Genomic DNA, 15446 nt, shown 5'->3' with positions numbered 1-15446 from the left:
ACTTTTCCCTTTGAGAATAGGGAAGATTCAAACAAGAGGACATGACTTCAGAATTAAGGGACAGAAGTTTAGGGGTAACATGAGGGGGAACTTCTTTACTCAGAGAGTGGTAGCGGTGTGGAATGAGCTTCCAGTGGAAGTGGTGGAGGCAGGTTCGTTGGTATCATTTAAAAATAAATTGGATAGGCATATGGATGAGAAGGGAATGGAGGGTTATGGTATGAGTGCAGGCAGGTGGGACTAAGGGAAAAAAGTTGTTCGGCACGGACTTGTAGGGCCGAGATGGCCTGTTTCCGTGCTGTAATTGTTATATGGTTGTTATATATATATGGTTATTAATCAGTAAACGAATCAAGGGTTGCGGGAAAAGAGTAAAATAGTGGTCAAACCAAGTTGGATTTGCCATAATCTTGTTGAATAATGGAGCAAGATCAAGGGGCTGAATGGCATCCTCCTGATCTATTTACACCGGATTCAATTAATGAGATTTTTACTCCTATACTGGAGTTAATCATCTAAACTTGATTTTGTTAGTCACGGGATGTTATTGACTGGTGCAGATTAATATATATTCTCTGAGTTGATGTAGAGCAGAAAAGTGATTACCTTTGGATAGAAGGAATGGGTGATGTGTTGGACTCGAGATCCTTCTTCAGACTGAAGAAGGGTCTCAACCCGAAATGTCACCCATCCCTTCTCTCCAGAGACACTGCCTGTCCCGCTGAGTTACTCTAGCATTTTGTGTCAATCTTCGGTTTAAATCAGCATCTGCAGTTCCTTCCTACACAAAGCGATTACCTTATTGCGTTCAAGGCTGGATCTTGTATTTAGGTCATGACGGCTTCCAGACAACTTTAAAGCAATAAAGTTAAAGAGAGGCACATGTTACAAGAATATTAAGTCAACTATTCAACATTACAATAGTTCTACATGTCCAAATGAAGGACAACTTTGTTCTGCTACATCTAGGGAGGCTGGGACTGATTTTCTTGGAGTGAAAGAGACTTTGGAGAGTTTGTAGAAGTAAATAAAATCATGTGGTGCATAGATAAGTCAGAGAGCCATGGTTTTCTTCCAGAATAGGAAGTCTAGTAGTAGAGGGAACATGTTTAAGATGAGTTGAGAAATATTTAAAAGGGAACTGAGGGACAGATGTCTCACACAGAGAATGGTAGGTATATGGACTGAGCTGCTAGGCAGCAACAATTTCAGTGTTTAAAAGACATTTTGAACAGGTTCACAGATATGAGAAGGTTAGAGGGATTTGGGTCAAATGGCAGCAAATTGGATTGGTGTAGATAGGCACCTTGGTCCGAAGTGTTTGTTTCCATATTGTATAACTTCATGAATTTGCAAATCTAAACTGTGAAAGTGAAAGTGAGAACAATTAAAGTCTAAAATTGTATTATAATTTGATTTTCCAACATATTCAACGAATTGTGAGAAAAGTAGAAGGGAGGAAGTGTACACAACCAATTGTCTCCTAACATGACGCAATAGAACATAGAACATGTAACACAGGAATAGAACAGAAAAGCACAGGAATAGGCACTTTGACCCACAATATTCGTGCCAAACATGACGCCAAGTTAAACTAATCTCCTTTTCCTGCACATGATAACAGATATTTCATGTTGAGTATCAAAACAAAAAATAAAGCAAAAATCTTCTATTTTCTTCTTCAATTCATTCATGGGATATGGACATTGCTGGCAAAGCCAATATTTATTGTATACAGTCTAGGAGGTGGCTTTCTTGAATCAATTCATCCATTTGTTGAAAGTACTTCCATATGTCATTACGCACTAAGATGAACGGATTGGCGATGAATTGCTGTCATGATAATTTTTGACTGAAAGTGGAACTTGCAGGTGATGCTGCTTCAAACAGTCTTCTGTCCTTGCGCATATTGGCAGAAATTATGGGTTTGGAAGATATTATCAAAGAAACCTTAGCAAATTTGAGCAATGCATCATGCATATGACACACGGTACATTGGCCTTCGCGGCAAGTTCTTACTGTACTTCACGTTTGTGGTTAGACTATTGGAGAATTTAAATAATAGCTGTAATGGATAATTAATTGCAATTTTAATTATACACAAAAAATTACTACAAATTTAGATTTTTTGGATTGTTTAATTTAACGCTAAATTTATTTGATAAATTGTTTTCTATTTAATTTTTTTAAACTATCAAAAATTAATAAACATTAATATCAGAGACATTTATTGCTTTGTGACAGGCTCGACAGTTACAGCTTAATTGTCTGTCGAAGTTTATATTAAGCAGTTTTGTGTTCATGCCAGCATTGAGTTCATCGGGGCCTTGCTGTCGAAGTGCTGGGACAGCAATAAGAAAAATATTTTCATAGAAACATAGAAAATAGATGCAGGAGTAGGCCATTCGGCCCTTTGAGGAGTAGGCCATTCAGCCCTTTCCATTCAATATGTTCATCTCTGATCATCCAAAATGGGGTGGAAGATTGCAACCTTCACGTGATCAGCCCTGTTTCGACAAATGCAATCAACCCGACGTGCACAATCAAATAAGATCAAATAGAACAAGTTGTCCTGCAACTTTAGGCTGTGAACGTCATACGCAAGAAGAAGAAGAAGATCATCCAAAATCAGTACCCCATTCCGGCTTTTTCCCATATCCCCTGATTCCCTTAGCCCTATGTGCTAAATCTAACTCTCTCTTGAAAACATCTAGTGAATTGGCCTCCATTGCCTTCTGTGGCAGAGAATTCCAGAGATTCACAACTCTCTGCCTGAAAAAGATTTTTCTCATCTCAGTCCTAAATGCCCTACCCCTTATTCTTAAACTGTGACCCCTGGTTCTGAACTTTCCCAACATCGGGAACATTTTTCCTGCATCTACCCTGTTCAATCCTCTAAGAATTTTATATGTTTCTATAAGATCCCCTCTCAACCTAAATACCAGCGAATAGAAGCCCAGTCGACCCATTCTTTCATATGTCAATCCCGCCAATTAACCTGGTGAACCTACGCTGCACTCCCTCAATAGCAATAATGTCCTTCCTCAAATTAGGAGACCAAAATTGCACACAATACTCCAGGTGTGGTCTCACCAGGGCCCTGTACAACTGCAGTAGGACCTCCTTGCTCCTAAACTCAAATCCTCTCGCAATGCAGGCCAACATGCCATTAGCTTTCTTCATTGCCTGCTGTACCTGCATGGTATTATACATAATGCAATAATATAATATATAAATTAAGCACAGTGTCAAACATGGGCTCCATGCTATTGGACAGTAAATACGGGCCAAATGTTGTTAATTTACATGATTCATGGACTATTTGCTGCCATATTAAATATGCTTCATAACTGTAATCAATGGACAACCATGATTTGTAGACAGTTATGAATGTTATTACTATATATCAGTTAAGGGCCTGACCCACTTAGACGATTTTTCAGCGGACTGCTGGTGAGTGTCAAGCTCACGGCACTCACTGAAAAACCGGGAAGTGGAACGGCTAGTGTCATGAGTGCAGCACATGCAACACACACACACACGCGCACGCGGGCAGCGGCGCTGACTTTAACATCAGGAGCCTGGGATCTCTTGCCGAGATCGCCAATGGTGGAGCTCCATCCCGCTCGGCCTGTTGGCTTCGGAAGCCGCGGCCTCCGGTAAGGAAGCGGCCGTTCCAGGTGTCCCATGCCGCTGTGAGGATTCTCCCGACGCCGGAGCACCATCACCCAGTGAGAAGGGCCTGGAACATCGGGCCTCCGTAAAGGCGACTGTGGAGGCCTCAATAGGCTCGACTATGGGGTGGACATGGGGATGAGGACTGGACTTTGTGCCTTCCCTCATAATGGGAACCATTGTGGGGGATGTTTTTTATGTTAAATTTCTTTATTTTGTTATATAGTTTTCTTTTTTATGTGCTGCAATGGCAATACACATTTCACTACACCAATTGGTGTATGTGACTAATAAAGAACCTTTGAACCTTTGAACAGATACATCGCCTAAACTTTAAAAGTCTTGTTAAAAGAATCTGCGACAGGTATACTGGATAACTATCCTTCACAAAGATCTTTGCTTAGTAGATTAGTTGTGTTAATCGTGTAGTCTCCATAGGCACATAGAAGGATAATACCCTCACAGCAACACGGTGAAAAACACCTTCACATGGGCAGAGAGGAAAAGTAACAAGATCATACCCGGTTGACATTTGGAGAACTGTTGCACCTTCTGGTCAATTTACGCTTTGTGTTTAATTGTTCTTTTACTGCAACCTCCTGTTCACAAAACAGCAAAAATAATAACAGCACAGAATGAGGACAAGGACAAGACCAGACAACACAGATAAATCTGCAGTTCCACATTGCAAAATCACAGAAGCAAGCAGCTGGCTTTTCAATATCAGAACTACTTTTGCCAATTTCCCTCCTCCTCTCTTGCTGTCATTGTCCTTCTGGAGACCCATTACACAATGCTAATGGACTTCATGTGTGTCTTTATTTGTTTGTATCAAGAGGGTCAAAGTGAGCATCACATTGAGCCAAATTCTCTTATTTATTTACACCTTGCTAGACTCGCAACCAGCATATGAGAACACACAGTCCATCGTGCTTGTTCCATTAGTCAATTAGATTGAGCTAATCTGCATCTCAGTCTGAAGATGGATCTCGACCCGAAACGTCACCCATTCCTTCTCTCCAGAGATGCTGCCTGTCCGGCTGATTTACTCCAGCTTTTTGTGTCTATTTTCATCTACGCATCTTGTTTCTGAGTACTTATGCCATTGTTTATCGGAATCGTGAAGAAAACCTAAGCTCATTCATGTGCCCTTCATATGCCCCCTTTATTATCCTTCATTGAACGTAATGTATTGGTGGGCAGGGAACCAGAGCCCTTGCACAGATTTATAAATAATTCAATAAACATCACTCTACACTCCAACCACTTTTTCATTCCATTAGTTAATTCCTCCAACTGCACTCCACTGGCCTTCTCAAAGTCTTCAGATATGTTTGGGCCATCAAGGATATCATCTGGCTAAACAATTTGATACACCAGTAGTTGGACAGATGAGCAATTCCCTTCAAAATAATAATATTCTGCTGAAACAGTGTTAACAAGTGGAAGCTAAAAGTTCCGAAAATTTAAAATACACAAAAATAATTGGCAGAAAATAATGATTATACATTCCAGGCAGTATCTGTGGAGAGAAGGAATGGGTGACGTTTCGGGTCAAGACCCTTCTTCAGACCCCCGAAACGTCACCCATTCCTTCTCTCCAGAGATGCTGCCTGTCCCCCACTTCGTTACTACAGCTTTTTGTGTCTTCTTCAGTTTAAACCAGCATCTTCAATTCCTTCTTACATATGTTGCTTCTACCTTGTCTGGGTCTAAAGTCAAACATTACTACCTTCTTGATCTTTCCTTAAATAATCCCTCAGGATTGAGGATTAATTGCTTCAACTGTTTTGATGTTTGTAGTGACCGATGAGACTATCTGGGAAGTTCTAGCACAGATAGAGCAGGTGAGTGATGAGGTGGCTATCGCAGTGAACATTTCTGCCACATATGCTGGGTTTCTTGTGCTTCTAGTGGGAAGATTCAATATTTTCAATACTATCCCCAGCATGCTTGTGCTCCACTCTCCTTCGTGAAGTGTTGTTAAGCAGACAGAGGCATTGAGACACTAGACATTGTCTCATTCCTGAAACCAAAACCTCCTTCACGAAGAGGTCCAAAGATAGACACAAAAAGCTGGAGTAACTCAGCGGGACAGGCAGTATCACTGGAGAGTAGGAATGGGTGGGAGACCCTTCTTAAGAAGGCAATCTTTTTCCAGTTTGCCCCTCTAAGTGTACCCACTGCAATATCTGTTCAGCTGGCTGTTTCCTGCCAGTCATGTCTCACTCTGGGTGGCAATGTGGATATCAAAACAAAGGGGTTCCAGACCTTTGACGGCAGAACAACATTCAGGTCTGTCACTGACGGATTGCAGCCAAGAATCAGTTAAACTGACATTGCCTGAGATTTCATGATCTCAAAGCTGAGCACAATTAGTTGGCTGGAAAGATCAGCACTCCACTGGTCATAAATTTTGTTTGATCACCTTTCCAAAACCTTTGGCTGTTTGAATCAGAACAGAATTAATCCAACTCTTGAAATGGAAAAATAATTCATTTCAAAAATAAATAAATTCAGCTGAAATGGGTGTTACCACTGAAGGTGTGAGAGGCAAAGAAACCTAACATTATTAATCAGCTTCAATTATATGGGAGGACAATCACCACTAATCTAGGTTCTACATAACCAGACTTACAACCAATTGCATTGATAAATGTTGATTTCACAGAAGAACTAAAATATTTCCATCCTTAGTAATTGGAGTTCATTGATGTGTGTAAAACAGAATGAGTGAAGCAAGAACGGCACTCCTTGTTAGAACTGTTTGGACCATGGTGGACGAGCATTTCTCTGCTACATTTGGGTATACAGTGGTCCAGTATACATATTTAGAACTGCAAAAAAACACTGAGCAATTGCATTTGTTATGACTGGTGTTTAAACAGCAGTATTGCATTTTCTTACACAATCCTTATTTTTCAGGTTTGTAGAAATGCATATCAATTAAAAAACAAAATAAATGTTAAAAAATGGACAAAATAACTTTGCCTAATGAAAGATTGATGTCTGCTTTTACAGGACTACTTTCGAGCAATAGACAAAATAGCAAATAGATATATCGCACCAATTATTTTACTACGAAATCGGGATTGGATTCCAATGCCCCTTCCTAGAAATGTAACCTTCCTATCTGCACACATCAATGAAAAGCAAAAGTACTCAAGGATTTCCACAAGTAGTACCACAAGAGAGGGTAAGCATCAGCTTATTGATTTTCAACCTTATTTCATAACATTCACCTGACGTAGTCGGTCCAGTGTAAGGATGTTCTCCACTGCCAGCACACTGCGGAGGTATTTCTCGATGTATGCTTCCTTCTCAGCTGACTCCGTATTTTCCAGTTCCGCTGCCATTCGGGCCAGGGTTTCACGGTCTTCAGATGCCTGAGCATTCTATGAAAGAAAGGAAAGGCTCGATTGTGCATATTACCATATTGGGCAGTATTGTGGAGTAAGGGTAGAGTTGCTACCTTGTAGCGCCTGAGACTTGGGTTCAATCCTGACTACAGGTGAGGTCTATACGGAGTTTGTACATTGTCCCTGTGACCGTGTGGGTTTTCCCCAGGTGTTCCAATTTCCACACACACTCTAAAGATTGTAGGTTAATAGGTCTTGGTGAAAATTGTAAATTGTCCCTTGTGCGTAGGGTAGTGTTAGTGTATGGGGAAATTACTGGTCGGCGGGGACTCTGTGTGCCGAAGGGCCTGTTTCCGCGCTGTATGTCTAAAGTAAAGTCTCAAGCACCCAAATGCTGTCTGAAAGTAAACCACAAAAGCTTTGAGAATGCACATTTAACCATTAGACCTACAGCAAAAGATTCAAGACTATCGAGTTGAAATGGCAGAGTGGTCTGACTAGGCTACACCTTCAATACCCATCATTCAGGCTCAAGATAAGCAATCAATCTTGCTGATCCCTAGTCTCAAAGGATCTAATGAAAAGGCAGATTGGAACTATAAGGAGTTCATCTTGTAAAGGAAAGAGAAGGGTTAGAGTGAATCTTTATGTAATACTTCCTAGCTCTGACAATACCCCCAGCTGGAATACTGTGTGGAAAATTGAAAAAAGAAAAAGGCTTTGAAAATAATATTTATTTGAAGTGCTACCAATCATGGGACTTCAGCTGCTTGGAGTGACTGGTAATATTTTCCTTAGACCCACAAAAATGGGGTAATTTAAGAGATGTTGAGATTATTACGAGAATATTAAGCATCAAGATGGAAAACATTTTTGATTGCTTATCTTATATTTAATAGCTATTACTGTCACTCCCGTAATTAAACGGGAGTGTAGAAAATAATTTATTCGACTATCTTGCACCCAGTCTCAACGTCCTTTGCAATTTGTCCCACTTTCTAATACTTTCCACTCACGAGGCAAACAAATTTTTCCACTTTATAAATATCCATGTTTTTGAAAGATAGCATTAAAGCTGCTTCCACCATTCTTTTACTGTATATTCTGGATCTGGGCCGGTTGCCAAAAATAAAATGCCCTCATCTCTTCCCTAGTTCTTGTGATAATTTCCTGTGTATTCTAGTCATTGGCCTTCATTTCAGCAAAAGAGTTTCTCCCCATTTATTCTTATTGAAATCCCCCATGAATATCTCAGCTTGACTTCCACACTGCCTGAGGAAATGATTATTATATTCCTCTCAGGCTTCTATGGTCTATTTAGTAGACATGCAGACAATAAACACTTGTGTTAAATCAACCTTCCCCAAGAACCCCGTTCACTGTTTACCACATGCATAGACACAAATAACATTTAATGAAATACACAGATAGTTTTTTTTACAAAGTTCAGAAAACATCTCAGAAACACACTTAATGTTTAAATACCTCTGGAATATTGGAGACAATCTCAAAGGTCACCCCACATGTGTTCAGTGTACTCTTGTGGGACATTCTTCTCAAGAGATTTTGTGCAAAACCCTGAAATTACATTTCTTAATATAAGTGACATGTCATCACATTCTAAAATAGGCCATCAGGTCAAGGACAAGAGGCAAACAAACCCAACAAAACACTTCTAGCACTCTGGGTTAATGGTGGAACCCATCATTGCACCCGAAACATCAAATTAAGTTAGTAATATTTTACTGAGTTGGAGTTGCCATTTATCTGATATGGAGCGCACACACCTCCAACTAAGTCAACCCCATTGTTAGTGTTGGTTCCAACTCTCACGGCTCAGATATAGGGACCCGCAAGTTTGCACGTGAAAATTGTGATGCTTAAACATATACAGTCACATAAGCTTCCAGCAAACAACTTCATTAAGTACCCTGTTTAAGAAGGAACTGCAGATGCTGGAAAATCGAAGGTAGACAAAAATACTGGAGAAACGGATGCTTTTCTAACCAAGACTTTCATAGCTAAATCATGATTTATTGAATTTAGAATCCAATACAATTTTCTTTTCTTAAACACTTTTCGTTTCTCTATTGCTCGCAAAAATCCCAATGCCAACGCTCTTCTGTTACATTCACACATAGCAGCACCTCATCCTTCTCTGTCTGTGTATGGCTGATTGTTGTTACGGTATTTCGCCCACCTGAACCGTGCATCAAAACCCCAATGTCCTTAAATCAATGTTGGTCAGCATACTTTCTAATAGGGTCACTAAACATCAATCAGAAGCACATATACGACTGACTTTATCCATCCCTTAATCCAAAACAATCCACACTGGGAAATGCCATAATGAACTGAGCCACCAGGGAGGTCAGTCTTAAATATTTAATTAAGTTTAGCTTGTTCACCATTTTCTACTAAAATCTAGCAAGTAAAACTAAGCCGAATTTTGTTGTTACCAGCAGATTTGAATGTACCTGACGGCTGTAGACATTTACGCAGATGCGTTTACGTAGCACCAGATGCATGTCAGCGGGATGACTTAGCTTCACCACAGTCTTCACGATGAGGAACACCCGCTCATCGACTGGCGTCCCTTTGCTCAGTGATACACAGTTATGGACATTGGAATCCCATGAAGCCTCAGCTTTTACCTTTTGGAAACAATAAAAAAAAAATTAAAAAAAGTATTTACTACATGCAACTGGAATCAAGAAACACAGATGCTGGAAATCTGAAATAAAAAAGGAAGATCCTTGAAACATTTAGCAGGCAGGCAGCATCAGTGGAAAGAGAAACAAATATCATGTTTCAGGTCAGTGTTCTAACAAAGGTTGGCCTCTCACTATCTGTTTATATTTACCACCTATCAATTTCTTATACAAGTTACAACAAACTACTCCATAAAAGATATAAATATGAATCCGTAAGCATTATTGTGCATTAACCAGGGAATGATTTTAAAGGAGAGACAAGATATTGCAGATGCTTCAATCTTGAGCAAAAGCAAACTGCTAAGGAAACTTTGGTCACAAATTTGGTGGACATTTGGTCATACATTAGGAATGAAAAAGTGAAACTGTACCCCAATTCCATTTAATTCTATTCTGTTGTTTCTTTCAATTTCACATAGAAATGTAATCCCTTGATTTGTTTAGTCTTGCAATTATTTTTATGATGGGGATGATTTACTTTTGATAAATCAAATAGTAATGAAAAACAACCTACAACTGCTATAAAATTCTCTCACTGGAGGTCATTTTAGACCTCTAACATGACATTTTAGAGAAATTTCAGTCTGGTTTCAGAGCAAATTTCAGCACTGAGACTGTCCTGATAAAAATAGTCAGTGACCTTAGAGTTAGCACTGGCGAGGACAAAGTCTCGGTGCTGATCCTCTTAGACTTCACAGCAGCTTTTGACATCATAGATCACAGTATTCTTATAGATCGCCTGGAAAACTGGGTCGGCCTGTCAGATCAGGTGCTAAGTTGGTTCCTATCGTATATAAGTGGAAGGAAGTACTTTGTAAGCCTTGGGGTCTATGTGTCACAGCTGCATGATATACCCTTTGGTGTAGCACAAGGTAGCTGCCTTGGCCCGTTCCTCTTTTCCTTGTATATACTGCCGCTAGTAGGAGTTATCAGACATCATAATGTAAATGTTCTAAGTTATGCAGATGGCACTCAGTTATACCTCTGTCGAACCCACTGATGCAAATGCCTTAAGTTCTTTGACCACCTGTTTATTTTCCATTAAAAACTTTCTTAAACTCAACGATGACAAGACAGAAATTTTATAACTTGGATCAAAACCCAAGAGTGAGATGTTACTCAGTACACTAGGAAATTTGACTGCCCATGTCAAACAAGAAGTCACAAGCCTGGGGATAAAAATTGACAACGACCTTAATTTTAAATCTCACATAAATAAGGTAACAAAGTGTGCATTCTATCACCTCAGAAATATTGCTAAAGAACGGCCTTTCTTAACTCAACATGACTCTAAAAAACTCATACATGTTTTCATATCAAGCAGACTTGAATACTGTAATGCCTTATTTACCGGTCTACATTCAAAATTCACCAACATGTTACAGCTCATTCAAAATGCCGCAGCCCGGCTTTTAATAAATACCAAGAAAAGGGAACATATCACCCCAGTATTATCTTCCCTTCATTGGCTCCCTGTGAGACCCAGGATAGACTACAAAGGTCCTCCTTCTTGTCTATAAAGCCCTAAATGGCTTAGGAGCAGCATATTTTACAGTCCCCTCTTCCCGATGCCCCTACTCAAGCACTCAGGTCTTGTCAGCCACTCGATACCACAGCAATAAGAAAATTGTTATTTTTCTAATTCAGGTATCTGCTTGTCAAATTCATGATGCATGATCACTTTTCCCATCAACTTTCCTGTCGCTTACTGCTTGCAGCCTGATTCTCTTCCACATTTTCAGATTTGAGATCAAATCACAAGGTTACATCACCTCTGTTTCATGATGTTTTGCAATTTGAAGATCTAAAATGTCATCAATATCTTCGTCGGTAAGGCTGGCATCCAGTCCACCAGGCTCTGGTCCATCAAGATCTTCCTGGGAACTGAAATCATTTGCTAAAGAAGGATAAAAAAAAGAGTTGGGAGAAACAGCACAATCAGTTATGCAATCAGAAAGACAAGGGCTTTTTTTTACCATTGATCTCTATATAATTCCTCAATTAGTGCCATTTCTGTCTGGTATCCACATATTGAGAATCTGGTCTAGATGCCTACAGATTGATGGACTCAGTGAAAGTGAAGATCTTGAATGAAAAGAATGGAGATTGGGATGTGTCCCGCTACTACAATTCCTTCTCTCTCTCTCTCTTGAAGCTCGGAGAAGAAAGAAAAAAGCCAATTTTGAGCAAACGGCATTTGAGACCAAGAACACAAATAAGTGCAAGCCCATGGGTGAAAAAAATTAGTTCAAGAAATATTCATTCTGGCGAGGGATGCCTGGGGTAGGAAAAAGTCTGAAGCTTGAACTCAGTTTTTCCCCTGGCGTGAGCTTGGGAAAAAATATTACGTATTTTTCCAGAAGTACTTCATAGGAAAAAAATGGAGAAAGAACATAAGACTTCCACATGCTTTGGAACTAATCTAAGCTCCAGAGCCTATGCTCAAATTACCATGCCTAATATAGGCTATAAACAGTGGTCCAAACCTAGAATTTAGTTAAGACATGGTAGAAGTAAATAATAGTCACATCATTAATTTCAACCACTAGTCTCTATTTGTCATTAATAATACTGAGTACTTGTCATAAACTAAAATCGAGTCTTGACTGCGTTAATTTGATGAAAGCTAACCGATTTTATTCATTTGCTCGGATGTAAATGGCAATGGGAAGGGGTTCCAATGACTTACCATTTAAGTTAAGAAAAACAACAGGAACATGCGTTTCCATTCCAGCTGCTGGGCTCCTGCAGAAAAGGCACATCAAGATAAAATGTATTAATATCAGTTATTCCTAAATGGAAAAATTAATGATTTCTTTCATCAAACCTCTGGCCTCAAAGTTGAGGAAAATAAATGTGACTGCTCGACCATCAACTAATTTATCAGGAAAGGTTGAAATGTGTTCAGGAAAGTTTACTTAGACAATGTGTAGATACACTACAAGGGAGAGCACAAAGGAAATTGGGAAGGGCAAGTCACTGAAGTGTTGGTGGGCCTGCCTTTTGGGACCAGAGGCTACAGTTTTTTAGCTTCAAAATCGTCATTGATAAGGGCAAGGTTTGTCACACACACACTAACCACCCCCCCACACATACAAGGGGGGCAAGAGGAGGGGAGTGGGGTGAGAGTGGGGGAAAGGGAGGGGGGAAGGGGACAGAGGGGGTGAACATAAAAACTGACTGCAAAGGTTTTTATAGATATGTGAAAAGAAAGAGATTAGTTAAACAAATGTAGGTCCCTTGCAGTCAGAAACAGGCGAGTTGATCATGGGGAACAAGGATATGGCGGACCAATTGAATAACTACTTTGGTTCCGTCTTCACTAAGGAAGACATAAATAATTTGCCGGAAATAGCAGGGGACCGCGGGTCAAAGGAGTTGGAGGAATTGAGTGAAATCCAGGTTAGCCGGGAAGTGGTGTTGGGTAAATTGAATGGATTAAAGGCCGATAAATCCCCAGGGCCAGATAGGCTGCATCCCAGAGTACTTAAGGAAGTAGCTCCAGAAATAGTGGATGCATTAGTAATAATCTTTCAAAACTCTTTAGATTCTGGAGTAGTTCCTGAGGATTGGCGGGTAGCAAACGTAACCCCACTTTTTAAGAAGGGAGGGAGAGAGAAAACGGGGAATTACAGACCAGTTAGTCTAACATCGGTAGTGGGGAAACTGCTAGAGTCAGTTATTAAAGATGGGATAGCAGCACATTTGGAAAGTGGTGAAATCATTGGACAAAGTCAGCATGGATTTACGAAAGGTAAATCATGTCTGACGAATCTTATAGAGTTTTTCGAGGATGTAACTAGTAGCGTGGATAGGGGAGAACCAGTGGATGTGGTGTATCTGGACTTCCAGAAGGCTTTCGACAAGGTCCCACATAAGAGATTAGTATACAAACTTAAAGCACACGGCATTGGGGGTTCAGTATTGATGTGGATAGAGAACTGGCTGGCAAACAGGAAGCAAAGAGTAGGAGTAAACGGGTCCTTTTCACAATGGCAGGCAGTGACTAGTGGGGTACCGCAAGGCTCAGTGCTGGGACCCCAGCTATTTACAATATATATTAATGATCTGGATGAGGGAATTGAAGGCAATATCTCCAAGTTTGCGGATGACACTAAGCTGGGGGGCAGTGTTAGCTGTGAGGAGGATGCTAGGAGACTGCAAGGTGACTTGGATAGGCTGGGTGAGTGGGCAAATGTTTGGCAGATGCAGTATAACGTGGATAAATGTGAGGTTATCCATTTTGGTGGCAAAAACAGGAAAGCAGACTATTATCTCAATGGTGGCCGACTGGGAAAAGGGGAGATGCAGCGAGACCTGGGTGTCATGGTACACCAGTCATTGAAAGTAGGCATGCAGGTGCAGCAGGCAGTGAAGAAAGCGAATGGTATGTTAGCTTTCATAGCAAAAGGATTTGAGTATAGGAGCAGGGAGGTTCTACTGCAGTTGTACAGGGTCTTGGTGAGACCACACCTGGAGTATTGCGTACAGTTTTGGTCTCCAAATCTGAGGAAGGACATTATTGCCATAGAGGGAGTGCAGAGAAGGTTCACCAGACTGATTCCTGGGATGTCAGGACTGTGTTATGAAGAAAGACTGGATAGACTTGGTTTATACTGTCTAGAATTTAGGAGATTGAGAGGGGATCTTATAGAAACTTACAAGATTCTTAAGGGGTTGGACAGGCTCGATGCAGGAAGATTGCTCCCGATGTTGGGGAAGTCCAGGACAAGGGGTCACAGCTTAAGGATAAGGGGGAAATCCTTTAAAACCGAGATGAGAAGAACTTTTTTCACACAGAGAGTGGTGAATCTCTGGAACTCTCTGCCACAGAGGGTAGTTGAGGCCAGTTCATTGGCTATATTTAAGAGGGAGTTAGATGTGGCCCTTGTGGCTAAGGGGGTCAGAGGGTATGGAGAGAAGGCAGGTACGGGATACTAAGTTGGATGATCAGCCATGATCATATTGAATGGTGGTGCAGGCTCGAAGGGCCGAATGAGGGGAGGGGGGAGAGAGAGGAGGGGAGAAGGAAAGAGGGGAGAGGAGGGAGGGGGGGAAGAGAGGGGGAGGGGGGGGGGAGGGAGAGGGGGAAGGTGAGAGGGGAGATAGAGAGAGGGTGGAGGAGAGAGGAGGGGGGGGGGGGGGAGAGAGGGGAGGAGGAGAGGGAGGAGAGAGGGGAGGGGGAGAGAGGGGAGGAGGAGGAGAGGAGAGGAGGAGAGGAGGAGGAAGAGGAAGGGGGGGAGGGGGGGAGGGGAAGGAGGGAGGAGGAGGAAGAGGGGGAAGGGGAAGGAGAGGGGAAAGGGGAAGAGGGAGAGAAAGGGGGAAAGAGGGAGAGAACGGGGGGAGAGGAGAACGGGAACGGGGGAGAAGAGAACGGGGGAGAGGAGGAGGGGGGAGCCAGGCGAGCGAGCGGGCTGCAAAAAGCGAGCAGGCTGCGAGCAAGCGGCCGACGTCACTCGCAGCGCGTGAACACAACGTTCAGCCATTGTGATGTAATCACGCCATCAGCCATAGGCAGACGAGTTTCTATGTATTTTGAAAATGTGGAACATTTTAATTAATAACTCGAGAAAGAATGCATGATTTTTTCAGATAATGTCATTTTTGACCATGTGATAAATGTGTAGACGAACACACACACACACACACACACACACACACACACACACTCAGAGTTTTATACGCATATAGATACTCT

At 41.3% G+C, this 15446-nt stretch overlaps 1 protein-coding gene across 4 annotated transcripts in view; it reads right to left on the bottom strand.

The window, feature by feature from the left end:
• LOC129699434 (kinesin-like protein KIF13B) overlaps positions 1-15446 on the bottom strand; it is a 181054-nt gene that overhangs the window by 16617 nt on the left and 148991 nt on the right. For all 4 annotated transcript variants that reach the window (XM_055639207.1, XM_055639209.1, XM_055639208.1 and 1 more), the window contains exons 29-35: positions 12438-12493; positions 11521-11645; positions 9512-9688; positions 8520-8612; positions 6918-7070; positions 4197-4274; positions 799-852 (exon numbers count right to left, since the gene is read on the bottom strand). In XM_055639207.1, the coding sequence (XP_055495182.1) occupies positions 799-852; positions 4197-4274; positions 6918-7070; positions 8520-8612; positions 9512-9688; positions 11521-11645; positions 12438-12493 (736 nt within the window). The remainder of the gene's footprint in view (positions 1-798; positions 853-4196; positions 4275-6917; positions 7071-8519; positions 8613-9511; positions 9689-11520; positions 11646-12437; positions 12494-15446) is intronic.

The sequence above is a fragment of the Leucoraja erinacea genome, chromosome 8 (genome assembly GCF_028641065.1).
Source record: "Leucoraja erinacea ecotype New England chromosome 8, Leri_hhj_1, whole genome shotgun sequence".
NCBI lineage: Eukaryota > Metazoa > Chordata > Chondrichthyes > Rajiformes > Rajidae > Leucoraja > Leucoraja erinaceus.
Note: the sequence above shows the minus strand (reverse complement) of the source record. Positions and strands in the feature narration are given on the sequence as shown.